Source organism: Maylandia zebra, linkage group LG15 (genome assembly GCF_041146795.1).
Source record: "Maylandia zebra isolate NMK-2024a linkage group LG15, Mzebra_GT3a, whole genome shotgun sequence".
In the NCBI taxonomy this organism is placed as follows: Eukaryota; Metazoa; Chordata; class Actinopteri; order Cichliformes; family Cichlidae; genus Maylandia; species Maylandia zebra.
Genome location: NC_135181.1, coordinates 12,397,765 through 12,424,690, shown reverse-complemented (window position 1 = coordinate 12,424,690; position 26,926 = coordinate 12,397,765). Strand labels below are relative to the sequence as shown.

Genomic DNA, 26,926 nt, shown 5'->3' with positions numbered 1-26,926 from the left:
TATCTATGGGAGCAACAATGATCAATAGGAGTTTTTAGGAATTTGCTGTGAGCAATATCCCCCCACCCAGTCACCCCCAAAAAAGCTGGGATGAAAGACAAATGAGCAGAATGAGTCGTTTCTGTCGTGCGATATATGGGTATCGCTTCTCGGCCTTTTGGCTAAGATCAAGTGTAGTATCTGTTCTTATCAGTTGATGATAAATCGCTTCTCGGCCTTTTGGCTAAGATCAAGTGTAGTATCTGTTCTTATCAGTTTGGGCGAGAAGCAATGAAGGATGGCGGCATCGTCGGCCAATTTCTCTGAGAGGAACGCATGGACGTATGGAACAAGAAATACGCTGAGATTCGAACTTATGGAGAAAGAAACGCAATTTCATGACAGAATAACCTTCGGACGAAGAATCCTTTTTGAAGCCCTAAAGATACAGCCGGAGGAGATCTTCCGCCTTCAACAGAGTGCTGCAAGCAAACACTATGATGTGACCTTTTGTACTGGAGAGTATGCGGAAGAAGTGAGAAAGAAGAGTATCGTGGAAGAAGATGAGGAACTGCGGAAATATACGGTGACCCCTTTGTATCGGAACGATTATAGAATTTTAACGATACATATGTATAATCCTTGGGTCACGGAAGAGACTATCAAGTACTTCCTGGGGAGATACGTTACTGTCCTCCCAGGAGTACGGAAAATAAAGGACGGCCTCGGCCTATGGACTGGAAAGAGACAATTTCGCATCAAATTGAATGCGGATATGGACAGCGAGGATGGATATTGCCATCCGCCCGCAGTATTTTCCATTGGAGCGGATAGAGGCTTCCTAGTTTATGCAGGGCAGCCTCAAGCATGTAGGAAATGCGGAAGTACTGGACATAACGCGGACAAATGTGACCAGGTGAGGTGTAGGAGTTGTGGCAAGCTTGGTCATATAACAAAGGACTGTAAGGAGCCCAGAAGATGCCACCTATGTGACTCAGACGCACATATGGCGAGAGACTGCACTAAGCCCCGGCCATATTCGGCCGTGGTGAAGACTGGACTCGTTGAGGAAGATCGCAGCGAAGTGGAAATAGACTCTGACGCCGGAGAAAGGCCACAGGAGCCGCCACAAGCTGCTGGAAATCAGGCTAACGAGGATAAAGCGGGGAGCGCGGAGGAGGGGACGGAGCGGCGAGAGGAGAAGGGGGAGAGGAGTCCCGAGCAAGACGGTGAGAAAGAGAAGCAGGGGGAGGATCCCCAATTGTGGGAAGTGGTCGCAAAGCCACGGAGAAAATCTGCAAAGAGGAGGAGAAAGGTGAGCCCGGCCACCTCCTCGGAAGAGGTTAAGACAAGAGACCAGGAAGTCAGGGAGGAGGTTTTGGAGGAAGGTGGGAACGTGGAGGGGTATGTATGGAGAGGAACACAGACTGAGTGTATGCATACCCCGTTAAGTGACGTGACAAGTGACGGGGACATGGAAGAGGAAGGTGAGAGTGAAGAAAAGTCAGAGGACTCCTTTATAAAAAACTTATTGTTACATGTTAACATGGATAGATAAAGACTATGGGAGAAGAGCAAAAATTTATCAAGTGACTTATCGCAACCCTTTTTCTTTGTTTTTTTCTTCTTTTTTTCATTTTTTTCTCATTCTTTTTTTGTTTAATCCTGCTCTTAGTGCTCTACTTGCCCTTCTGTTTATGGTATGGGGAAAATACGAATAATTACTTTGAATGTTAGGGGGCTAAAAAACGCCCGAAAGAGGAAAATGGTCTACGAATTTTTACTATGTTATAATTTTGATATTTGTTTGGTACAAGAAGCCCATCTAAAGGATGAGGGGGATGTTGTTGTGTTTACTGAGGAATGGAGGGGAGGGGAAGCCTCTTGGAGCATCGGGGGGGTACATGGGACTGGAGTCGGGGTGTTATGTGGGAATAAAGGTATCCGGATAATGGAGAGCTATACGGTAATACAAGGAAGGGTAATGGTGGTGGATGTTGAAAAAAATGGGACCCAATGCCAAATAATAAATGTGTACGCACAGGTGGAGCACGGGCTACGTAGGGACCTCTTCCAAAAATTGGACACCTGTTTCTTGACTAAAAAGGACATTATTGTGGGAGGGGACTTTAACTGCTCTCTGGAAAAGGAAAAGTGCTCCCTCCCCTTTAAGACCTTTATTAAAAAATATGAATTAATAGATGTAATGGGGAAACTACAGGGAAAGCAGGTGGGGTACACATGGAAGAACTCAAGGGGGGCGAAAAGTAGGCTAGATTATATTCTTGTAGGAAAAAAGTGTAAAATAATAAACGGAAAAACTATACCGGCTCTTTTTACAGACCACCAAGCTGTGGATGTGGCGCTTGAGATAGAAGGGCCTGACTTTGGAAAAGGGTACTGGAAGTTTAACAACGATGTGCTTGCTGAAAAATCCTATAGGGAAGGTTTTATAAAAATCTTCCCTTTATGGGTAGAGATGAAAAGCTTATACAGCAATGTTGTGTTTTGGTGGGAGGACATAAAGAAAAAAATAAAAAAGTTCACGGTCGATTATTGCTCAGAGAGAGCAAAGTTTAGAAAGAAGGAGTTTGACATAATACAAAAAGAGATAGAACATATTTATGTTACGCAAAATAAGGGAAAGGAAAAAATAAAGGAAGGGTATTTGGAAAATTTAAAAATAAGACAGGAAGAATTGCTCGAGAGGAAAGCAAGGGCTGTAATATATAAACTAAAGCAGGAAGAGTATGAGGAAAATGAGAAATGCTCCTCATATTTTTTCAGAAAGATGAAGATAAGAGATAAGAGGGGGGTTATAAGGAAATTGGAGAAGGATGGAAATGTGATTAGGGGGAAGGAAAACATGTTAAAAATGGTGAAAGAATATTATGGAGAATTGTTCAAGAAGGAGAACTTGGATGAGGGAAAGGGGGAGTTTTTTATAAGTTCCCTAAAGAGAAGGTTACCGGAAGATGAAAGAGGCAAGTTGGGGGGGGAATTGACAGTAGAAGAGGCACACAATGTGATAAAGGCAATGAAGGCTAATAAGGTGCCTGGTATAGACGGCCTAACAAAAGAATTTTATGTGGCTTTCTGGGATATGGTGGGGATACACCTTATAGGGGTTTTTAAGGAAATCGTGGAGGGAGAAGAGATGTCAGATAGTATGAAAACGGGAGTGGTGTCCATACTGCTTAAGAAAGGAAATCCAAACCATCTAGACAATTATAGACCATTAACTATGTTGTGCGTGGACTATAAAATCTTGAGTAAGATTTTGGCAAATAGGTTAGCAGGAGTCATGTCGCACATAGTAGAGATGGATCAAACTTGCGGGGTACAGGGGAGGCAGATCACATGGAACTTACATCTACATAGGGATGTACTCACATATGTAAAGGAGAGAAACATAGCGGCAATATGCGTTAGTTTGGACCAGCAAAAAGCGTTTGATAGAGTAGACCACGCTTTTTTGTGGAAGGTAATGGACGGATTGGGCCTAGGATGGGTTTTTACAAAATGGGTAAAAGTCCTATATAAGGGCATAAATTCAAAAATAAAAATTAATGGTTACCTTACGGACAAAGTACAACAAACAAGAGGATTGAGGCAAGGGTGTCCACTATCGGTGGTGCTCTTCGTGCTTTACGCTGAACCCCTGGCTTGTGCAATAAGGGAGAGTCTAGTCGTAAAGGGGATAACGCTGCCACGGGGCGAGAGCTTAAAAATATCTCAATACGCGGACGATACGATATTATACCTGGCAGACGACGAAAGTTTAAGGGGAGTGATAGAAATCTTAAATGATTACGAAAAAGCAACAGGATCGAAAATAAACAAAGAGAAGACGATGTATAAATATCTTGGGAAGGGAGAAAGGATAACATTTGTGATTTTATGTTGTGTGAAGGTGCTATGGACATATTAGGAATTTCTTTTGGGAACAAGGAGGGGGACGCCTTATGCAACTGGAAAAAGAAGATGACTGCAGTAGATAGAAATTTGGGATTATGGAAAACAAGAAAACTCTCAATCTCAGGGAAAGCGTTGGTCATAAAGGCTGAGGTGTTGCCAAAGTTGCTACACTTGGCCTATGTTTTTCCGATGCCGCAAAAGTATAGAGCTCAATTAATGAGGGGGATATTTAAATTCATATGGGGGGGTTATGAATACGTAAAAAGGGTGCAAATGTACCAAGAAATAGCAGATGGTGGGAAGGGGGTGACAAACGTCCCATTGAAGTTGGATGCAATATTCTATGCAAGTGTTTGTACACTATTGAAAAAGACATATATGCACAAATGTCAAATCCTGTTATGGTTCTGGTTGTCGATACCATATCGGTTCTTAATAGGGTGGGACAACAAAGGCCCTAAAGCGGAGACTAGGCCGGAGTATTTCCAGCGAATGGTAAAGTGGGGGAGGAGACATACGGAATGTAATGAGGTGGATACAATTGTAAATCACAAGCTACTATACAAAAAATTGGTACAGAAATCTAATGTCAACTTAGTAATGGTGAGCTCAGAAGTGTGGGAACGGGCTCAGGATAAGAGTTTTAAGAACGGATTAAAGGATTTTAACTGGTTGCACCTGCATAGAAGACTACCAGTAAGAGTCACAATGTATGCCCACGATTTGGGGAAACAAAAAGTTTGTCCAAGGGAAAATTGTAAGGAAGATGAAACGATTGAACATGTATTATGGGGATGTGAATATGCAAAAAAGGTGTGGGACGGGGTAAAAGGGAGTTATAAGTGCTTGGAAAACGTGACATATGATGAAATCACCTCGTTCGGGGTTAAGGGAGTGGGAAAAGAGCAATATAAAGTACTTTGTATGCTGTTATCAATTGTAAAGCTTAAATTATGGAAAGCAAGACAGGGTTTCATAACGGGGGTGTATAAATGGGGAGAAATTGGAACAGTTAAGGCAATAGAGAAAGAATTTGAAGGTATATATTGGCACGAACTAGAAAAGTGGGGAAGTGACACAATTAAGGATAGGTGGAAAGCTTTTTTCTTAAACCCACCCAAAAGAAGGTGGTAAGGGACAGGGAGCGAGATAGTAGGTATGTGATGGTTGTTATTGTTTATCAAAATGTTCTTTGCTTCGTGTGTTGGAAATCGGATTTAGCTCGGGAGAATGCTCTTTGGGATGGAAAGAAATGAAGAAATGTAAATGTTGTGAAAAAAAAAAAAATGATAAGATGTTTGAACTATTTGGAATATGAATGTAAAGTGTGGAGATACTTTGAAAAGAAAAAAAAAAAGGAAAAAAAAAAAAAATCTGTTCTTATCAGTTTAATATCTGATACGTCCCCTACCCGGGGACCATATATTAAATTGATTTTTGGAGCAGGGAGATGGAATAGGGGCTTGCTCCGTCCACTCCACGCATCGACCTGGTATTGCAGTATTTCTAGGAACGGTGCACCCCCTGAAGCTGTGAAAAACAAATGTCATTTGACTCAACAGTTTGTGCAAAGAATTTTCTTATACGCTAGATATATGCGTGCGTCTGCATATCTGGACATTGTCTTCGTGTAATCTTCCAAGGTTAGTCAGACTGAAATGTTGCGACTTAATATTTGTGAATGAGTTACATTTAACTATTACCAGAATTACTAAATCCTGCCACTTGGACTGACACGTGGCTGGACACACACTTTCTATGGGAAATCAAAAAAATATGTCGTTTTGAACTGCAGTTACACTATTCTGGCTCGAATCCTGCAGTTACCTCTGTTGTCCACTAGAGACCAATAGAAGTCTTTAAAAACCGGAGGCTGCCATCTACAAGGACTCATGTTGATTATAGGTTTAACGCTTCTCTTTCTCTACATACTGCAGCTTTCTGTCCTCTGTGGCTGTAAATTACATCGTTTGAAAAAAAAAACACCACACAATTTTTTCTTGGCTTTTTAGCTAAAATCACCTGTATTGTCTGTTGTTTCCATTTGTGGATGGTTAATAGTGCAGAAGATTGTTTTTCTGTTTTCAGGATTACATGAAAACATTTGGGAACAGATCATTTTTGCATATAATAAATCTTAGGATAGTATTGGTTTTGATGATTTATAAAACAGCTGTGTGCCGTAGCCCTGGTAGTGTGGATCCTTAGTGTGTAAAGAGTAGATACCTCATGTAATATGTGTGAATGAAAATCCATGGACTTTATAAGAGTCCTCCATTTATGGCTATGATCCTAACAAACAAGATTAATACCTTTCTTTCTCCTACCAATCTTCCTGTTTCCTAAAGGAACACGCATGCACAATATATATGCACCAGGATGCAGTGGCGTGTCTAGAAAATTTTTGTTGGGGGGGCCAGGTAGGGGCACAGATTTGGAGAAGGGTGGCAGATGTAATTGGCAGATAATGTTAAAAACAATTCTACCAACCGTTCACCATAATTCAATAACCCTGTAAACCTAATAACCGTAACCTTATTAGAATGAGATTTTAACCACTACGGTGCAAAGTGTTTAGATACTGTGTTGATTAAGTACAAGAGATACAATCAGTCAGTGTTTATTCAGCATTCAAGGACATCAATATTTGCATAGTATTTTTACTGACATGTAGTGCACATGTGTTTTGGGCAAAAACATTTTTGAATATTAAAATACGAACATTTTTAACATACAATTGGCAAATTAGCCAATTCCAATGCAAAACCAATGCCTGTTAAAAAAAAAAAAAGAAGATAATCTTCTCACAAACTGGTGTTTGATTTTGAAACAGGAAAAAAGTGGAGAAACAACTGAAAAGACTAACATTTGAATAAAACCTGAAAGCAAGTAAATACTTTATATGCTGCCTTACTTTGGTAATATTGAGAACAACACTGGCTGATGATGAAATGCAGTCAGCTGGCATGGTGACACTGCCAGTATTAACCTGCAGGGCTGGACTGGGACAAAAAATTGGGCATTTTCACTACAGATTGGCCCACCAGGTATTAAAGCCATAAAGCCTTTGAATGAAAACAAATGCTGTTGTGACAGTGATGTACAGTCTTTTTGGTATATGTATGATTTCCATACATTTTACGTCAGATAAAAACTTTCTTCACAAGATTCAGATAATTATTTAATAAAAGCTAGATATTTTAAATGAGAATAAAAAAGAAAAGTATTTCTTTGTGCCCACCTTTCCCTGTTAATGCCCTACCTGGCCCCCTGGCAACACTTTGCTAGACCCGCCCCTGCACAGTTACCAGCTGTCAGCTACATAAAAAAAGGATCCTGGTGTTATTTATCTCTCAGAAACAGTTCATAACTTCAACTCATTCCTGTCACCTAAAAGGTAAACCTGTTTCTCCATCACCTGTTCAGCTCTGATGATTCAGTAAGGACATCTCCTGGTTTCATCTTCATGTTTCCCTCTCACCACATATCCAAACCGACATCATGACCAGCAGCTTTACAGCTTTACAGCTGTGGCTCCAGCAAACATTCTAACTAAATAAATTCTAACAACAGCTGATCAAGCTTAAACGTGCTGCTGCTGTTTAGCGCGACATCTGCTGGTTTCCTCTTTCTGGCTCAAAGTGGGTGATAAACAAACAAGAGAGACGATCAGCTGATCATTGATCAGTTTCATGATTGAAGTAGCAACAGGAGAGAGAGGAGAGATAATGAGAGGAGAAGAGGCAGCTGTGCAGCGTAAAGACAGAATAACTCCAGTTTTGTGTCTTTTTCCATCCTAGCTGAAGTCCGGGACAAACTGCGTCTCTTCTCAGCTCAATACCAAACGCGTAATATTTTCTCTGAATGAGGGACCATTCCATTTTTTAAGGAGCTGTTGGCAACTCTACTAACTAACCTTATGAATAAAATAAAGTTCACTATCAGTAACATCATAGCAACCGAACATCTGTATAAACTTGTCATGCTAGCTCACACAGTATGAGGTATTGTAACTGACTGTAAAAAGTCAGCACAACGAAAATAAACTCCACCTAAACTTGGTTTATATCTGACCCAGATAGACTGCAGGTCATAACTTCTTACCTGAAGTTCAGTTCACCTGACACTCGGACTGGTGGCCGCCTCGGGGCTCTCCTCCTGCTTCCCCTTCCCTCATCCACCTGCTGGCCTCTGTGGAAGCCCTGCCATAGCCACCACCAAACAACTGAGTTATTTTTACACATCGACCTGCATCTTATAACTCATAACTCTTATGTTAAGTGGGGGAACTTGCACAATCGGTGGCTAACTAAATACTTTTTTGCCCCACTGTACACTCACTGGCCAAATTTTTGTTAGATACACCTGTTGAGCTGCTCATTAGGTCAAATACCTAATCAGCCTATCACATAGCAGCAGCTCAGTGCATTTAGGCATGTATACATTAATAAGATGACCTGCTGAAGGTCAAAGGGGATTTAAATGACTTTGAACATGCATTGTTGTTTGTGTCGGACAGGCTTGTCTGAGTATTTCAGAAACTGTACAACCATCTAACCGGTTTATAGAAAATGGTCTGAAATGGAGGAAATCTCCTGTGAGCAGCACTTCTCTGGGAAAAAATCACTTGTTGGTGCCAAAGATCAAAAGCGGAATGAGCAGATTACTTACAGCTGTAAGGAAAGCAACATGAACTCAAATACCCACTTACTTCAACCAAGTTATCAAGAAGAGCACCGCTGAAAGCACAATACGTTGAACCTCGAAGCTGATGGCCTAGTGTCACCTGCTGGATAGAGGTGAAAACACAAAGCAAACAATGTCTCTTTCATCTGTTTCACAGCATGCACGGGAACTGGAAACTCGCCGAAGGGAGGCAGAGGAGAGAGAGCGGAGGAAGCAGAGGGAGGTGCAGCTGGAACTGGAAAGACAGCTGAAAGAGGCTGTGATGGTAAAAAAAAAAGTTTTCCACTTGACACCAATTATGTACAGAGTCTTTTCTCCTTGACTTTGATCTTTGAGAACTCCAGCAAAATGTTGACTGTCATTATAAAATTCACACCTAGTCTTTAATGATTTGGAAAATGGTTGTGACAGTCCAGGAAAAGGTAATTCAGGAATAGGTCAGTTTATACCGCTCTGTTGGTGCATCTGTTTATGTAGCTGTGTGTGTGTGTGTGCATAGATAAAAGACAGCATGCAGGCTGAGATGCAGGTGAAGGAAAAGGAGGCTGAACAACAGAAGAAGAGGATCAGGGAGCTGGAGCTGACACAGCAGCAGCTGGAAGTTGCCCTTAATATGGAGATCCAGGCTCGGCTGGAGGAGGAGAGGGCCAGACTGGAGCTTGAGCGGTAACAATGGATTTCTAACTCTTATTATGGCCCTTTATTATTTTATTTGTGATGGAGATCTGAGATATCCATGAGAAGTATTAACATTTTCAGTTGCTTCTTCCCTTTTTCCCCTCCTTCAGGTTGCTGCAGGCTGAAGATGAAAAGAGGAAACATTTCCAGCTCCTCCAGGAGCAGCAACGTACAATGCAAAACCTCAGCCCCATACAGGAGCTGTCAGATGGCAGTCCCGATGAGGACACCCCCTCAGCCCTCAACTCTGCCTCTCAGGAGCTCCAGGATCTGCAGGCATCTCGCCAAAGAAGTCACCAGCGTCTGGAGGTGAACAAGTTTGTTTTGACTGGCTTTGTGAGCAGCATCTTATTTAGTGCTCTTCTAAAACAACACTGATGAAGATGCCTGCATGATTTTTGTTTCCAGGAGGTTCAGGAGAGGCTGAGGAATGCCAGTCAACAGGTACGGCACTGGAACATCCAGCTGAACCGACTGATGACCCCCATTACTCCTGCAGGTGCGGTATTCACTTTGCCTCTTTGCAGCACAGACTTCTGGAACAGAGTGTTAGTATAGTTAATAACAGTGTAGACCAGGGGTGTCAAACTCAAATACACAGTGGGCCAAAATTCAAAACTGGATCAAAGTCGCGGGCTAACTTTAATATTTATTGAAATATATTTATTCCTCCAGATATAAGAATGAATCTTTTCTTATGGACTCAAACACATTTTGCTGAAAAACTGAATATGGAACAAGCAAAGCTTAATACTAAACAATATATATTAGCTGTATAATACCAGTAGGCCAGCTCTAATAGTAATTTGGTATGGCTTCGCGGGCCAAATGTAATTAGGTTGCGGGCCAAATTTGGCCAGAGTTTGACACCTATGGTGTAGACCATATAATCTGTCAGATAATTGCATTAAAATGCTACAAAAGGCACCTACCCCCAAACATGTCAAGAGATTCATTCAGTGACTTGAATGAAAGAATCTGACTCACCTCAAGTTAATTAAAATTAAAAATAAATCTTATTATGATTTAAACACGGAAATCTTAAAACGAAAAATAACCGCATGCACAGTTGTTACAGGCTGCAAACATGTTTTATACTGCTTTGAAGTCTGGGACAGCATCATAAGAGGCATAACTGATCTCACCATAGTCCCATGAAGACTCAAGATGAGTGTTTTCACGACTGCCATCTTGGTGTTTTGAAATCAGGCATGATGAATGAAGGGAAGAACTGTCTGTTAAGGTTCTCAGTCGTTCAGGTCATCGTAGTCTAAGGAGCTTGGAAAGAAAAGCATCTGGACTTCTTTAAGTTTCTTGAAGAGCATTTCACCTCTCATTCAAGAAGCTTCTTCAGTTCTCTGAAGAAATTCTGAACTGAAGAAGCTTCTCAGATGAGAAGTGAAACATCTTCAAGAAACTTAAAGAAGTCCAGATGCTTTTCTTTCCAAGCTCCTTAGACTGTAGTTAAACTTCACACACTGGACTTGTCAGTCACACATCCTTCGCCAGTAGGCATTCCCAGAATGATCTTTCCCCTTCTGACGCTTAGAATGACCAAATATGTGCAAAATGGACAATTCCACATGCCACCATGTCAGTCTTTTATTAAATATGACATGAAACAAATGACTGAGCCATTAAATTTGTCACAAAGGTGTTCACCTAATTCCAGGCAAATGGAATAGACTTCTATGGGACCATAAGTCTTTTTGCACTTTGACATTTGTTTTACTTTTCAGATCTGTAACCTATAACTTTTATACTGTATGTGTTTTGATCATAGGAGTCTACGGGGACTTACTTACTTTTAGCACGTTTAGCAGTTGATGTTGGCTTCTTTTTTCAGTACTGGAGCTTCCTGCTCATTGAAGACTTTTCTAAAAGGAAATGCTTAATCCAAAATGGCGTTTTAAGGGCTTGGATTAATGTCAATTTCAGCAAATATTCTTTCTTATGTTAAAAGAACATGGATCTCTGTCAGTGATAACTTCTGACTTTATAACTCAAATTTTAAGAGAGAGCTTCACTGCTAAGCTCTCATCTGTGTGGGTGTCACGGTTCGCTTGAGGACTCACACGCAGGACTCAGAGGCACAGTCTGTATTTATTACAGTTCCACCAGGTGTATATACAAACAGTGCAGGGGATAGTGCTATATACAAAGCGGTGACAGGGAAAAGGCTCTGGGGAAATCCAGGTAGGGAAAAGACACTTGCTCCTCTTCTGACTCTCTCTCCAAACACCGCTCGGGGGATGCAGAGTCGGGTCCAGGGGATCTATGTACAGAAGGAAACACACGTTAGAGGTTTTGCACAGGGAAGCAAAAGAGAACTTGCTCAGAGCCGGGCTGCACTGACGCGAGTCACACACAACGATCCAGTGATGAGTAGAAGCCACTCCCTGGCTTAAATGCTGGCTGCACTGATGAGGCCCAGGTGTTTCCTCCTCAGAGGGGCGTGGGCCGAGGGCGTGAACCCACCATGAGTTCCGCCCTGGCGAGAGAGAGAGAGAGAACACTACTAGTCAGCGGCCTGCTGATCCCCTGGCCGTGACAGTGGGGTTCAAATCCCTTATTCAGATTAAGATTTTATGTGACATTACATTGGCAAAAATTAAATTTACTTGAATAATGTGAGTATTGGAGTAAGTACTTGAGTAGTTTTTGAATAACTTTAATTTTGTAATGTGCATATTTTATGAATAATGATGTTTCAATACTTTAATCTACTGAATAAGTAAGAATTAGACTTAATAATCTTTTTACTTTAAAAAGGGAAATTGTGTACAATCTTTTATTCTCCAAAATGCACATAATAAAAATGTTTTGGGGAATGTATATGCTTTTTAAAAACCAATTGCTTCTTACTTGATGCATGCTATAACTTTCAGCAAAACTGAACTAAAATTTGTTAACAAGCTTACCAAATAAGAAATGTTTTGTGAATTTTCTTTGCAGAGCGACTGGAAAGCCGGCTGTTATCAAAGCCCACATGCCCTAAAAAGGAGGACGCGCTGGCCAGTAATGAGTTCATCACTAAGTTTAAGATAAGAGTTGATCAGAATAGAGGCGATGATGAAAGTCTGGAGCATCAGTTGGAGGCTGCCAACCTGTCTGATGAATCGTTCGAGGCCCAGACAGAAGTCAACGGACAAATATGATCACAGACATTTTAAAAACGCGAGTTGAGAGTTAAGGGGGAAAATATTGTAATAAGTATTTGAATTGCACACTAAGATATAAAGTGATGGCAGCGAGCACAGTGTTGCAGGATTTAATTAAAAACACATCTGACTAAGACCAACTGAAATTTAGAGTTGTGTATAATAAAGTTTATTCATGATTAATAAAACAAATCTGTAATAATTTTCTTTCTCTTTTGTCCATCTGAATCTCGCTACAGCTTAAATAAAAGAAAAGAATGTGTTTTGAATATATTAAACTATTCTCTCTTTTTCTTTCTTTCTTTTTTTCTTGGTGGGTTTTCTTTTGCAATCAAACGCAACATTATACAATTATATAGTATAGTAAGAAATATCCTTTAACTTAATTTAGTATTTGTTTTTTCATTTTTGTTTTTATTGTTTCCCCTTCAGTTTTGTGCTCATAACATGTTCTAATCTGACATATTATGCAGTAAATTATTTTTGCAATAACTTAACAGGCCATTGTGGGAGCCAACATTCACTTATCAAAGACATATTTGTATATTCTGTGGGCTGCTTTATGGTTGTGTCATTTAGAAACATAAGCCACAACAGACTTCCACTGGAGAGTACTTAAAAATGTATTTTTATGTAAAGATATTTTAATAACTACTATATTAAGGGAGAACCTATTGTTACATGGATTAATTGTACAAACTGTAGAGAAATAAGTTTAAGCGTGCAACTTTTTATTCATTTTTAACTGTATTAATGTTTTTATGTTAATACAGCCGCCTCATATCTGTTTCCTCAGTGTTTTTTAAACCATGTACTCCATCTATGAGTAAGAACATGAATAAATTCCTTTCCAAATTTGTAGTTCTTTTTTCCAACACACAGATGCAGGTATTCTTTTGCACCAAGGCGTTAAAGAAATGCTAAGAAAAAATGAAAATACTACGTTGCAACCTGTGTGTGTGTGTGTGTGTTTATATATCTGTATCTATATTGATATAGATATATATGTGTATTCGTACCCTTTTTTCATCATCTAGTTTCCTGTGCCAGATCTTCTACTGATCCACTGAGGCAGACATGTAAAAAACATGAACTAAAGCATATTTCTGTATATAAACAGGACTTTAAATCTTTATCAACAGCTACTTTAGAGGAAATTCTTCAATAAACTGCAACCAAAGGCTCAACTCAGAGGACAAAACCCAACCTGTTATAAATAGTGTGACACCAAACTTTCTCTTGTGTAAAGTTACAAATAGGAGTAATTATCCACAGAAGCTTTTATACATAATGAAGTTATAATTCGTCCTGTAGAAATTGTACATTTAAGCTATATAGTTCCCTCTGTGATAACTCTGCTATGAATGCCTCTTATTAACTTTTATGCTTTTACAACCCACTATGAGCAAACACTCAGCAACAGTGGGAAGGAAAAACTCCCTTCTTGAAGGAAAAAACCTCTGGTAGAACCTGGAAATCTGTCTAAACTAGTTGGGGGTTAGAGCAACAGATGCAAGTCTTCAGATCATTTGCAGTGTGACTGTCTTTGTGCACACTTTAACCTGATTCAGTTTTCTTATTTGTCAAAATGCACCATGGGTAAAAAAAACAAAACAAAACAAAATAGTAATGAAGGAGAATCCTCAGCAAAGATGAATTAAACAAGTTTTATTTTGATCCAATTTTACTTTAAGTAAAACACATCTTTATTTGATGACTTTAATGTCATCAAATAAAGACAGTTTTGATGGAGCTCCTGACCCAGCCCAAGCTCTCTATGAAGACGAGGAAAAACTCCCCAGGGGGCCAGATCGATGGGAAGAAACCTCGGGAAAGCCCATTCAAAGAGAGATCCCCTTTCCTGGGATGGCTGGGGGGGTTACAGGAAGTCCGAAAAAGCTAATTTTTTATTTATTTATTTTTTAAGATTGACCCATTCCTGTCCAACAGAAAAAAGAAAGGAGGTTACCACAATGTATCACACTTATATGATAAGGTGTGAATTGTGTGTTTGTGTGTGCTATCTTAGCCAGGGGTGAAGCTGGAGCTCCTCCAGTGTTGGGCGCTTCTCCGGGGCTATAGTTAAACATGCCTCCAAGAAATTCTGGCATTCTTGAAAGAAAGAAAAGATCAAAAAGATGAAGATGATAGTTCTAGTGATCCAAGACATCAGTGAATCTGGAAGTGTGAAGTTTTCTTACCTGTGGACAGACGCTTTTTGATGCTCAGTTTCTTTGCGAGGAACCTCTCGGTACTAAAGTGCCGTGCATGAAGCGCTTCATACAACACCACTCCCATTTGCCACACCGTGGTGGGTCCACACCTGTAGCAGCTCCTCCTGTACCACTCGGGAGGGGTGTGAAGAGGAGTGCCTAACAAACAGACACAATTACAATTTCTTCTAAAACAAAAGACACAAATTGCTACATCTGTGAAAAGCAGGAGCAGAATATGTTACCATAGAAGACGCGATACAGAGATCGCTGTTTAACAAAGCAGCTCAGTCCAAAGTCAATGATGCGAACTCGAGGCACATCGGAGCCGGTCTCAATCAGAATGTTTTCTCCCTTGATGTCCCGATGAAAGATGTGTTTATCCTCAAGTTCCTTTACAGCATCAACTAGTTGCTTCAGAATGACCTGGAAAAGATGAAAAACACAATAATGAGTTAATGCTTTTCTGCCTTGATTGAATGCTGTACAGTCTAAGGCTCTCCCAGTCAACCTACCTTGGCCTTGTCCTCTGGTAAGGTTCTTCCATATTCTGCTTTGTATTTTTGCAGGTCCACAGCAGGGACAGGTCTCTCCAGCACCAGGATCAGCTCTTTGCCAAGGTCGAACCACTCCAGCAAGGACACAGGTGCTGATATTCCCACTGACCCTTCTGCTTCACCTGCAAGTTTAACCATAATGGCCACTTCCACCGAGAGCATCTTCCCGCTTTCATCCTGAAATATTACAACAAAGTGGATGATGAGGAACGCCGCATTCAATCCAGTAATGTAAAACTAATTCAAGTGTTGGACGCTTACCGCCACTTTGCAGTAGACTTTATTTTTGGGAATGTGTTTGATGGCAACCTAGAAGACACAGAGCATTGGTGAGCATTTCCTCAGTATGACATAATGAAAGGTGGAAACACAGCAGACGTCTCAGTTTACGATATTATCCATTATCTGCGTTACTGCCTGTCTTACTACCATCATCTGAACACTTACTGGAAAACGATCTTCTATCCGGTAGCCAGAAAACACTGCTCCGCAGCCTCCTTCTCCGAGCTGGTGCTCCTCCACATATCTGGCTTGGAATTCACCTGAACAGACAAAACAGCAAATCTGGTTTTATTACAGCTGTGACACAAATTACTCTCCTCTGTAGCCTAAAGGTTCCTTTTGCCCTTCCCCTGAATATAAAACCCAAGCTGCTTGCTACTTACGTTTTTGGTCTGCCACTGATTTTTTGTCCTGGTCCACATTCCTTTTTTTTTTCTTGGGTGACTCTCTGTCGTCTCCCGTGGCCTTTCTTTTGCCATTTTTTGCGCACACCTGTTTGTTGTTCAAGTCTGGAGATGTGGAAAACACCAAAAGCATATCAGCTCACTGGATGATAGACACAAACACTAAACACCAATATCTTAAACCTAGCAACCACACTTAATCTACCCCCTTATTCAACTAATTAGCCTACCTTTACCAGAGTCCAACGAGGAGGATGCTTGCTCCTTGTCACCGCTCATATGGTCAAGAAGTTTAGCCCTCTTTGCTCTCTTTGTTGTGTCCTCTTCATCTTGCACAACCTTGCGCTTCACTCCTTTGACCACATCTGAGCTGGTGGAAGGACCAGCCTGCTCAGCGACCCTCCTCCTTTTCATTGGGGTCTTCTTTTCAGGACTGGCCTTTCTTTTAGCAGTCCTGCTCTTACAATCTATAAACGACAACAACACAGTGGTGAAAAAGAGTCCCCGACATCAAGACTGGAAGCAGTTTGATGGCAAAGAATTTGAAATTGCTTTTGCTTAAATGATCACAAGTTTAATCTTGGGATGAAAAAAATAACTGATCAGTGCGAGTTGATACTAGGTTTACTAAGTCTTAGATCTTGATGGCACTTGTTGGTCTGTTTTTACTGTTGAGTCCAAGAATAAACTTATTACATTATTTTACCAAAAGACCGGTAACCTTTCTTTGATTAGACATCTTGTATTAAAGCTATTTTCAATTAAACATATGATTCAATTGCTCCAAAAATGATTCACACAGTGTCAACATTTCTAGGATTTGGATTTTACCAGGATTTGATTTTATTATTTTACTTACCTTGATCTCCCAAATCTTTCTTATCGGCTGGAGTGGCAATTTTTCTTGTTTCCTTTTTCATTGTAATTTCGGAGACCCTTTAAAATCGAAAATGTAAACCGTAATGAGCTAAGATTGAGTTAATATTCCTTCAAATGTGCACCCTTCAAATGCTTGACTTTTCTAACTGAATTCTGTAAGTGAGCTTTATAAGTAAACTCTGGAAACTACGGCAACACAACATAGAATCTTGCCTTTCAGTGACTTCACTGACTGCCAGTAGTTCAAAGTAGTTTACAGAAAAACACTGGCAGACAAAGCCATAATATTTCTTATAATTCAATCATTTCATATCAATTAAACAGTTTCTTTCATTATCTTTCATCATTTGTATAAAGACCTCATCTATGGATGACAGTATGAAGATTTGTGGTTGACCACACACATTATAATAAACACAGTGTCAGCTACATTGTCATCTGATTTAAAGTATTTATTATGTACATTTAACTGTCATGGTAGTGAGTCTGTGACCCAGTGTTTTGTGTTTGTTCATTTATATTCATTGATTATTCTTATGTATGTTTTTGGTTCTCTTTATTGTTTTCTTCTTGTGTTATATTCTTAGGCTTTAGGTTTCTGTTACTTTGCCTTGCCCCTGTGTCCCACGTGTCATGTCTAGTCACTCTTGTTTCCATGTTCCCCAATTTCTCCCCAGTCAGTCATGTCTCTGTGTCAACTCTGTGTCTTTGTAAAAGTCTCTTGTTTGCTGTTTTACTTTGATAGTCATGTGTGCTGTGTTAGTGTTTTCATGTCTGTGAAGGTTCTCAGTCATCTAGGTCATCGTAGTCTAAGGAGTTTGGAAAGAAAGCGTCTGGACTTGAAGTTGCTTGAAGATGTTTCACCTTCTCGGATGAAAAGAACTTAAACTTTGCTTGAACATCTTCAAGCAACTTAAAGAAGTCCAGACGTTTTCTTTCTAAGCTCCTTAGACTATGTTAGTGTTTTCAGTTTTCCTTCCCCATGGTCTTGTTGTTTGTGATTTCTCGCAGCTGTGCTCTCATCCTGTGTCTTATTCCCTCATTTATCCCTCTGTGTATTTAAGCCCATTGTTTTCCTCTGTTTGCTGTTGGGTTATCTGTGTATCATCCATGACAATTAAATGAAATAGCAAATGCAACTACAATTTCAATGAGATTCATTCCTGGCATTCTACTGCGGTGGCTGAAAGTAGACACCAAGCATTATCACTGTAACTGATGTAAATATTGGACTTGGAGGGGATTCGTCTGATAGACTGATGCAAACATTACTGTGAGGAAATTTTTGAATCTCCCAATTTTCTTTCTTTCTGAAAGAAAGAAAGTTGGTTACTGTATCACATTTGTATGGCAAGATGTGAATTCAGTATGCGTGTGTGTTTGTGTCAGAGAGGAGTTTATCTGAGCCAGGGGTAAAGCAGGAGGTCCTCCAGCATTGGGCACTTCTCCAGGACTTTGTTAAAACTTGTTTTCAAGACGTCTGAAATGAAAGAAGGACAAGAGATATCGAGATGATAATTCCAGTGATTCAAGCGATCACATTGATTTTCTGCAAAATTTTCGTTTTGAGAGTCATTCGGCTGGGCAGGGGGTATAACACATCTGCAATGCAGCAACATCTGCTCTCTGGGCCTGTGTGAGAGTGTTATCTCAATGGCGGGAATGAGGATGTTGGAATTTGGCATCTCAGGCACCAACTCATCTCTTTCCTTAACCGGGCTCACCAGAGATTGGTTTCAGCCTCTCTCCATGCTTTAAGGAGGTTGAGTTGATAAATCTGACTGGCCCCTCCCCTGTCTGACCCTATCTCTTCATAGTCAACACCAATGTTCTCACCGTGTGACCATGAACGGTCCTTACCACTTGGCAAGTAATTTCGAGCTAGAAGAAGGGAGTAAGACAAGCACTTTATGTCCCTGTGAAAATACAACTACATTTTATCAAATATCACTAAGCAGTCCTTACCTTTAAATACAGCCTGGTTTCTTTCTCTTTCTTTCTATATCTCTGAGTGAAGTTAGCTCTCATTCTTTCTCTTCCTGTGAAATACAGCAAGTAGAGCTTTAGATAGCAACACACTGTAACACAGTTAGTGTTTGTTGAGGTGATAGAAATGCTGCATTTGAAATTACCTGACACAACATTTTACTCCCTTTTATGTTCACTCCTTTTTTTCTGAAGTACCGCAAATTATGGGCACGTGGGGTTGTTCTGGTGTTGTGCTAAAAATAAATAAATCAACACTACAGTACATGGTTTGTTCTTTCATCTCTTTTTATGCGACATCCTCTACTGATTAAAACGCGACTGCCTTTCACTGTTTAGGCTCAAATCTCATTGTTTGAAGGCCTGCAGTGACGTGAAATATTAACTTCCCCCAAATGCGTTAAACCCAAAGTAACGAGTTTGTTTTGAAAATATACGGAGTGGAAACTACAGATATTTGTAGTTTTGCACGTCTTTCTTCCTCCACCAGAGGCCATAGGCGCTGTCGATCTTGTATGTCCTCCTGCAGCAACATCTCTGCGAAGCTGATGCCTTCTTGCTTGCAGGTTGAAGAATCTTTGGTGCGCCTCCACAATTCTTCTTTAATTCGCCTCTGTGTGAATAGAATTATGATGTTTCTGTTTCTGCCATCAACTTGTTTCCCTAAGCGGTGGACAATATCAACAGCCTCTTCTAAGTTCAAGTCAGGGGCAATCTTCTGAAGCGTTTGCAAAACCTTCACTCTAATGTTTTCGTCTTTGTCTTCCTTCACCCCTTTCAGTTTTAGGCACCACCTCATTCGGTAGCGCTCTTGTTCTCTCACTCTTCTTTTCAAGTCTTCGTTTTCTTTAAGCAGCAGTTCATTTGCCAGTTTAACAACTTTCAGTTTGCAATCAGCTATCTCTGCAGCGTTAAACTCTACAGCCTTAGCCAAGCTGGCAACCATAGCTGCACTTTGTCTGTTTTGTTCCTTGATATCCTCCAGTTGTGCTTCAAATTTTTTGTCAAGTCCCATAATGGCTTCAAAAATAGTTTTATTGGAGATATCATCTTCCTTCGCTGAAGATTTTGTTCTTTTCTTTCCTCTGGCGGTTGTTTTCGTCTCCCTGTGAGGTGTCATGCCGAGCAGATGTCAGAATTGAGTTCAAGCAAAGTTGACTCTTTTGGTGATTACAGTTTGTCCGGGCGGGCTGTGCGTCTTATTTCATCTGCAGACACGTCGTTGGATGAGGAACAGCTCATGTTGGCATCAGTGGCAGTCAGGATGGCGGCATCTTCCAGAGGGAAGGTCAGGTCGCTGGTCTCTCTGAGCAGGACGCTGTCCACCAACAAGCCCGGTTCCACGGCTGGAGATTACCCCCGCTTTTCCCCCGAACAGCGAGCCAGCCGCGGCGCCTCACCCAAAAGCAGCGGCTGCTCCGTGCTCCTCTTCCCCAGTCAGGGCAGCCAGTTTGTGGGCATGGGCAGAGGACTTTTGAAATACCCCAACATTAAAGAAATGTTCACCATAGCCCAGAAGATCCTGGGTTACGACCTGCTGTCTCTGTGTCTGGAGGGCCCCGAGGACGAGCTGCAGAAAACCCCAAAGTAAGTGCCAGATAAATGTCTGGAAAAGGACAATAACTGCAGGTCCTGCCTTCTTAAATGTGGCCATTTTATCTTTTTTTAAAAAAAAAAAATACTGCTACAGTAATATTAATTTATATTTAAAATGTGCGCACATTATGTATGAAGGTGTGGATGAATGATGCTTGTTGTAAGAAAGCATTTTGAGTGCCCAGTAGAAGAGCATCTTTCAAATGCAAAGTTTCTCATTTCAACTTTAATTACTGCACATGATTAAGGCGATAAGAGTAAATAAGGCTTCCAACAGTGGTTATTTCTTATTATCATATCTTATTTTTATTGGTTTTATCAGTAGATTGTTGTTTCACTCCCACCAAAAACATCACCGTAAATAATCTTCTGATTCTGAATGACCATTTAAAAAAATAAACAAATTGTTCTGAGTTAATTTCAGTTACGGATGTATCAGTGACGTAAATGATATATTGGTCATAATCGGGAGGCTGTTACATTTTTATTTTTTTTTTTACTTGTTTTGACTTGTCTTTCTGGGGCAATGAACTTTGCAGAAGGTAGAAAGATTTCTTTTTGGGGTTTTTTTGTGCATTTGTTAGCAAGAAGAGGCAGTCGCTTATTAAGCTTAACGCAGGAATGCTTTACAAACATTCAGAGATGGACTTACACACTTGCTTTACTTCTCTCGGGGATAACTTTGTCAGAGATGAAATGCCAGGTTCCTAGCGAAGCTCCAAATGCTATCCAGACCACCGACAGGTCCCGCATGCCACAGCCGCTCTATCACGTGATGCATACTGCTCCGACGTGCTAACGTTCTGAGGTGAGTTACGGCATGTTGCAAGTTTTGCGAGGTGATTTCGTGATATTTAATGGATCGGATTACATTTTTTATTTTTCTCCGATATCCGATCCAGTAATTTAGGTCAGTATCGGACCGATACCGATACGTAATATCGGATCGGTCCATCTCTAATTTATATAATGTCAATACTATCAAATTTATTCTGATTTATGTTTATTTATGTTCTTAGGGCTGCGCTCTTCTGGACAGAGATCTCTGATGTTGTTCCTGGGATCTGCTGGAGCCGCTCACCTAGCTTGGGAGTCACCAAACCGAGTGTTCCAATTACCACTGGGACCACTGTTACCTTAACCCTCCACATCTTCTCGAGCTCTTCTCTGAGCCTTTGGTATTTCTCAAGCTTCTCGTGCTCCTTTTTCCTGATGCTGTGCAGGGTGTACCCTGCCTCTCGCCCTATGACAGCTGGGATAGGCTCCAGCGCCCCCCGCGACCCTGAAAAGGATAAGCGGAAGCAAATGGATGGATGGATGGATGAATTTCAAATAAGCTCAATGTTTGTTTATTGTGCTTTAGTTATTTGTTGGCATTAGTTTATTTGTAAAATGATCCCATGCAATACAATTCTACTGTACTGCATTCTTTTTTGTTATTTTTATTCATCAGTCATCAACAACAAAGTTTGTTTTGTTTGTTTGGGGAATGTATTTTTTCGATCTGTTAGTTTTTGCAAATAAAAAAACTTTTAGTTTTTGTATTTCTATTTCGGATAACAGAGAAGCATATTTTTAACATAACTGCTGTGTACTGTAAACAATCGCTTTCAAGCACATTCACAGATCATTACGTTGTGGTTTATGAGCACTAGTGCTAATCATTTAAACAAGTAAATGGCCTGCATTTGTATAGCGCTTTTCTAGTCCCTAAGGACCCCAAAGCGCTTCACACTACATTCAGTCATTCACACACTGGCGATAGCAAGCTACATTGTAGCCACAGCTGCCCTGGGACGCACTGACAGAGGCGGACACTGGCGCCACCGGGCCCTCTGACCACCACCAGTAGGCAAACATGGGGTTAGTATCTTGCCCAAGGATATTTGGCATGCAGCCAGGAGGCAGCCTGGGATCAAACCACCAACCATCTGATTAGTGGCTGACCTGCTCTGCCACCTGAGCTACAGCCACCCAATAGTAAAATACTTAAAACACATTCAAGTATTCTTGACAGAATTGCAGTGTACAGAAAAGACACTGAGTAAATACTGTATATTTCCTTCCCATGAGTATTATGTCAGTCAGTTTGATCGTCATCATTTTTACAAATGATAGAAAAATATATACCATAATAATACAATAGCTACAATAAATCACACCGTGTTCTTAAAAATGGTTGTAAAAGAATCAAACATTTATCACTAGTGTCCTTATCCTCACACTTCTATATTTTCCTTCTGCCTTAAAAATATGTTTCTGAATAATCAAAACTAAATGTAAATGAAGATGGTGTAGAAGCTCTAAACTAGCTTCAGTATAGCTTTATATATATTTTTTAAACTGCATGTTAACTACACTTTTTTTTAAATGATAAGTTAAACTGCTGTTGGACAGTTAGACCTGTGAGTAGTATCTATAAAATTTCTGTTATTAAGAATAGCTTGCAGCAACATATAATACTATATGTTGGATAGTTTGGTTTATGTGATCTGTTCGGGCTGATGTGAGTAAATGAGATGTACATATTTCAGTGCTTTCCTCTTTATGCCTTTAATAATGAAGATTAAAAAGGATTTAAAAATGGAGGATTTAGTGTTTAATAGCACATTACAGGGTTTCTTTTATGGGTCTTTTTTTTTTTTGCATGTGAAAGTTTCTAAAAAAGCAGAAGTACTAATGAGGACGTTTTTGTCACTGTCTAAATCACTGTGGTACAGCTGCACTGGCAGAGTCATCCCATGTCTGACAGTAATACACTGCAGAGTCTCCTGTCTCTGCTCGCTTGATAATGAACTCAATCAATGTTTGATGAGGACTTAGAGTTGAATCTGTCTGAGGAGAATCCTGTTCCAAAGCTGGGTGAGCTGCTAGAATGATAAAATCTTAGAACATACTGAGGAACCGTTCCAGGAACTTGTTTATACCATCTAACAGAATTCCCATCATCTCTCTCTATGTTACAGTTGAGAACAACTTCTTGACCTGGAGAAACTGTGTGGACAGCAGGTGTTTGGGTCAACACAATCACTGCATCAACATCTGCCAGGAAACACAGAAAAAATAGAAGTTTAAAGTTTAGCTCTAAATATGGACTAAAAAATGGAATAAGAAGATCTTACATGTTAGAGCAGTGATGAGAGTGCAGAAGGTCCACAGCATGTTGTCAGTGTGAGGTGTAAATGATCTTTACTGTTTAGAGATGTGAGTAGGAGAAGAGAGCTGGAGCTTATAAAGAGGAGAGGCAAACTAAAGGAGGAGGAGATTAAAGAAAACTACTTTCACTCATAGATTAAATGATTCATGAGCAGTTTCACATTGTTGTTCATTGTTGTTTCCGATTCATATTCATCATTCATGCTCAAGTCTGTCATAAAATAATATTCTTGAAAAAGTTGTTGTAGCTGTTAGTGTGGCTCTCATTTTGGCCTTCTGTTGCTGTAGCCCATCTGCTTCAAAGTCAGATGTACGGTGCTCCCAAACATGCTCTTCTGCATAGCTTGTTTTGAAACATTGCACCAAAAACTGCTGCTCGCTGGATATTTTCTCATTTGAGTCCTCCATCCCTGTAAACCCTATGGCCGAGTGGTTAAGGCGTTGGACTTAAGCTCTAATGAGCGCATGCTCTTGTGGGTTCAAACCCCACTCCTGGTATAATTTGGAGCCTCATGACTGGTAAACTGAAATGTATCTATGGGAGCAACAATGATCAATAGGAGTTTTTAGGAATTTGCTGTGAGCAATATCCCCCCACCCAGTCACCCCCAAAAAAGCTGGGATGAAAGACAAATGAGAGGTCTGTGCCAAGGTCGCCCCCTCTCAGTCTTACTGTACATGTTATATGTAGAACCGTTGGCTTGTGCAATTAGGGAAAGCCCAGACATAACAGGAATACAGTTACCGGGAGGAGAAACATTAAAAATTTAACAGTATGTAATTATCATATTATGAAAACAATTATAACGCCAAGAAAGTTATAAAAATGAATTGAAGACGCTCCGTCTCAACGACCGCTGATTGGACTGCAGGCGACCACGTGATTTTGAATCTCATTAACCGGCATGCGCTGACCGGCGTTTCAGAAACTAAAGTGTCGTCATATATGTGGCGCCGTTTAAAAACTGAAACATGCCGACCATAGTTATATTGTGATGTTTCGGAGGTAAAACGTCAGTAAAACATCGACCTGTCCTCTACCATTTGTTAGAAGGCGACTGTGTTCTTCATTGTAACCATGAGTTAGAGTTGCAGTAAGCAGAATGAGTCGTTTCTGTCGTGCGATATGTGGGTATCGCTTCTCGGCCTTTTGGCTAAGATCAAGTGTAGTATCTGTTCTTATCAGTGATAAGGCGAGAAGCAATGCAGGATGGCGGCGGCGTCGGCCAATTTTCATGAGAGAAACACATGGATGCAAGGTACAAGAAATACTTTGAGATTCGAGTTGATGGAGAAAGAGGACGAGATTCATGACAGAATTAACTTCGGACGAAGGATCCTTTACGAGGCTTTAAAGATAAAGCCTGAGGAAATCTACTGCCTCCAGCAGAGTACGGCAAGTAAACATTATGATGTAACCTTTTGCACGGGAGAATGTGCGGAGGAGGTGAGAAGGAGATTTCACGGAGAAGAAAACGAAGAACTAAAGAAATATACGGTAACTCCTTTGTACAGAAATGATTATAGGATTTTAACGATCCATATGTATAACCCTTGGGTTTCGGAAGAGACAATTAAGTACTTCTTAGGAAGGTACGTCACAGTACTACCAGGAGTGCGCAAAATAAAGGATGGCTTAGGACTATGGACCGGAAAAAGACAATTCCGAGTCAAATTAAATGTGGATACGTCTACCGAGGACGGATATTGCCATCCACCCGCGGTATTCTCCATAGGAGCAGATAGGGGTTTCCTAGTGTATGCTGGGCAGCCCCAAGCGTGCAGAAAATGTGGCAGTACCGGACATAATGCGGACAGGTGTGAACAAATGAGGTGCAGGAGTTGCGGGAAGATAGGCCACATAACTAAAGACTGTAAGGAACCTAGAAAATGTCATTTGTGCGATTCAGAGACCCATATGGCAAGAGACTGTACTAGGCCAAGGTCATATTCTGAAGCGGCAGGAAATGAACATTACAGAAAATCGGATGCAGAAGCTGATATCGGAAAAAGAACACAGGAGGCGTCAACGGCTGCCGAAGATCACCTTAACGAGGAGAGAGCTGGGAGCAAGGAAGGCGGAGTAGAGCAGAGGAATAAGGAGGAAGGAACATTACGTGAATCGGACGCCGAGAGAGAGAAACAAGCAGAGGACGGACAGGTGTGGGCAGTAGTAGCGAAGCCGCGGAGAAAATCAGCAAAGAGGCGGAGAAAGGTGAGCTCAGGTGCTTCTCCAGAAGAGACAAAAACGAAAAATAAAGAGGATAGGGAGGAACGGATCGAGCAGGTGGAAAATACGGAGGGACATGTTTTGAGGGGTACACAGACTGAATGCATGCATACCCCCTTAAGTGACTTCACTAGTGATGGGGATACGGGGGAAGAGGCTGAAAGCGAAGAAAAATCGGAAGATTCCTTTATTAAGAACTTATTGGCGCAGGTTAATATGAAGAGTTAAAAATGGGGATACTGAAATAAAACTCCTATGGTTTTGATTTGTTTTGGTTTTGTTTTTGAGACCCCTTTTTTTTGATTTATGGTTTAAGACATGGGAAACTTTCGAATAATAACATTAAATGTAAGGGGACTTAGGAATGCTCGGAAAAGAAAAATGGTTTATGAATTTTTGTTGTATTATAAATTTGATGTCTGCTTGTTGCAGGAAGTACATTTAAAAGATGAGGGGGATGTTGACCTCTTTACGAAGGAATGGAGAGGAGGTGAATCGGTCTGGAGTATAGGGGGAGTACATGGGACTGGGGTAGGAGTGTTATGTGGGAATAAAAGTATACGAATAAAGGACAGTTATACTTTAATACAGGGAAGGGTTATGGTTGTAGATGTGGAAAAAAGTGGGACACAAAACCGTATAATAAATGTGTATGCATATGTGGATCCCAAATTAAGAAGAGAACTTTTTTCAAAAATGGACACTTGTTTTATGACAAGGAAAAATATTTTTGTGGGAGGGGATTTCAACTGTTCACTGGAGAAAATAAAAACTTCGCTCCCTTTTAAGACCTTTATAAAAAAATACGGTTTAATAGATGTAATGGCCACACTACAAGGGAAAAGAGTGGGGTACACATGGAAGAACACAAGAGGGATGGAAAGTAGATTAGATTACATTTTGATAGAGAAAAAGTGTAAAATAAAACAAGGGAAAATAATACCGGCTTTGTTCACAGATCATCAAATGATAGTGGTGGATTTGGAGATAGAAGGAATAGATTATGGAAAAGGATACTGGAAACTGAATAACGAAGTACTTATGGAAAAAGAATATAAGGAAAGGTTTGCAGAGCTCTTCCCTTTATGGGAGGAGATGGAAAGCTTATATATAAATAAACTGGATTGGTGGGAGGATGTAAAAAACAAAATAAAAAAGTTCACGGTGGATTATTGTACGGAAAGGTCCAGCGTAAGGAAAG

The 26,926-nt window shown here is 40.5% G+C and overlaps 2 protein-coding genes, 1 non-coding gene and 2 pseudogenes across 4 annotated transcripts; 4 read left to right on the top strand and 1 right to left on the bottom strand.

The window, feature by feature from the left end:
- The first annotated feature begins 141 nt into the window (after nt 1–141).
- LOC143412843 (U2 spliceosomal RNA) lies at nt 142–247 on the top strand (annotated as a pseudogene).
- Nucleotides 248–5,230: 4,983 nt separating this feature from the next.
- On the top strand, nt 5,231–5,423 carry LOC143412835 (U2 spliceosomal RNA). The gene has a single exon (XR_013093367.1). It is a non-coding gene; the product is annotated as a U2 spliceosomal RNA (small nuclear RNA).
- A 3,113-nt stretch (nt 5,424–8,536) lies between these two features.
- Nucleotides 8,537–13,283, top strand: LOC143412613 (uncharacterized). Of its 2 annotated transcripts, XM_076873906.1 has the most exons (6): nt 8,537–8,572; nt 8,741–8,848; nt 9,083–9,249; nt 9,372–9,570; nt 9,670–9,760; nt 12,217–13,283. In XM_076873906.1, the coding sequence occupies exons 1-6, from the start codon at nt 8,552–8,554 to the stop codon at nt 12,417–12,419; spliced, it is 789 nt and encodes a 262-aa protein (XP_076730021.1). In that variant the 5' UTR covers nt 8,537–8,551; the 3' UTR covers nt 12,420–13,283. The 2 variants fall into 2 exon arrangements, with proteins under 2 accessions (XP_076730021.1, XP_076730020.1); XM_076873905.1 differs by lacking the exon at nt 8,537–8,572 and having other exon boundaries at nt 8,702–8,848.
- A 792-nt stretch (nt 13,284–14,075) lies between these two features.
- Nucleotides 14,076–17,042, bottom strand: LOC143412612 (serine/threonine-protein kinase pim-1-like). Its single transcript, XM_076873904.1, has 9 exons — nt 16,738–17,042; nt 16,109–16,345; nt 15,858–15,983; nt 15,640–15,734; nt 15,454–15,501; nt 15,151–15,369; nt 14,881–15,061; nt 14,624–14,794; nt 14,076–14,534 (listed from the first exon to the last, which is right to left on the bottom strand). Exons 1-9 carry the CDS (start codon nt 16,796–16,798, stop codon nt 14,443–14,445), a joined length of 1,230 nt encoding a protein of 409 aa, XP_076730019.1. The 5' UTR covers nt 16,799–17,042; the 3' UTR covers nt 14,076–14,442.
- A 7,587-nt stretch (nt 17,043–24,629) lies between these two features.
- On the top strand, nt 24,630–24,745 carry LOC111501442 (U2 spliceosomal RNA; annotated as a pseudogene).
- Nucleotides 24,746–26,926: the final 2,181 nt, after the last annotated feature.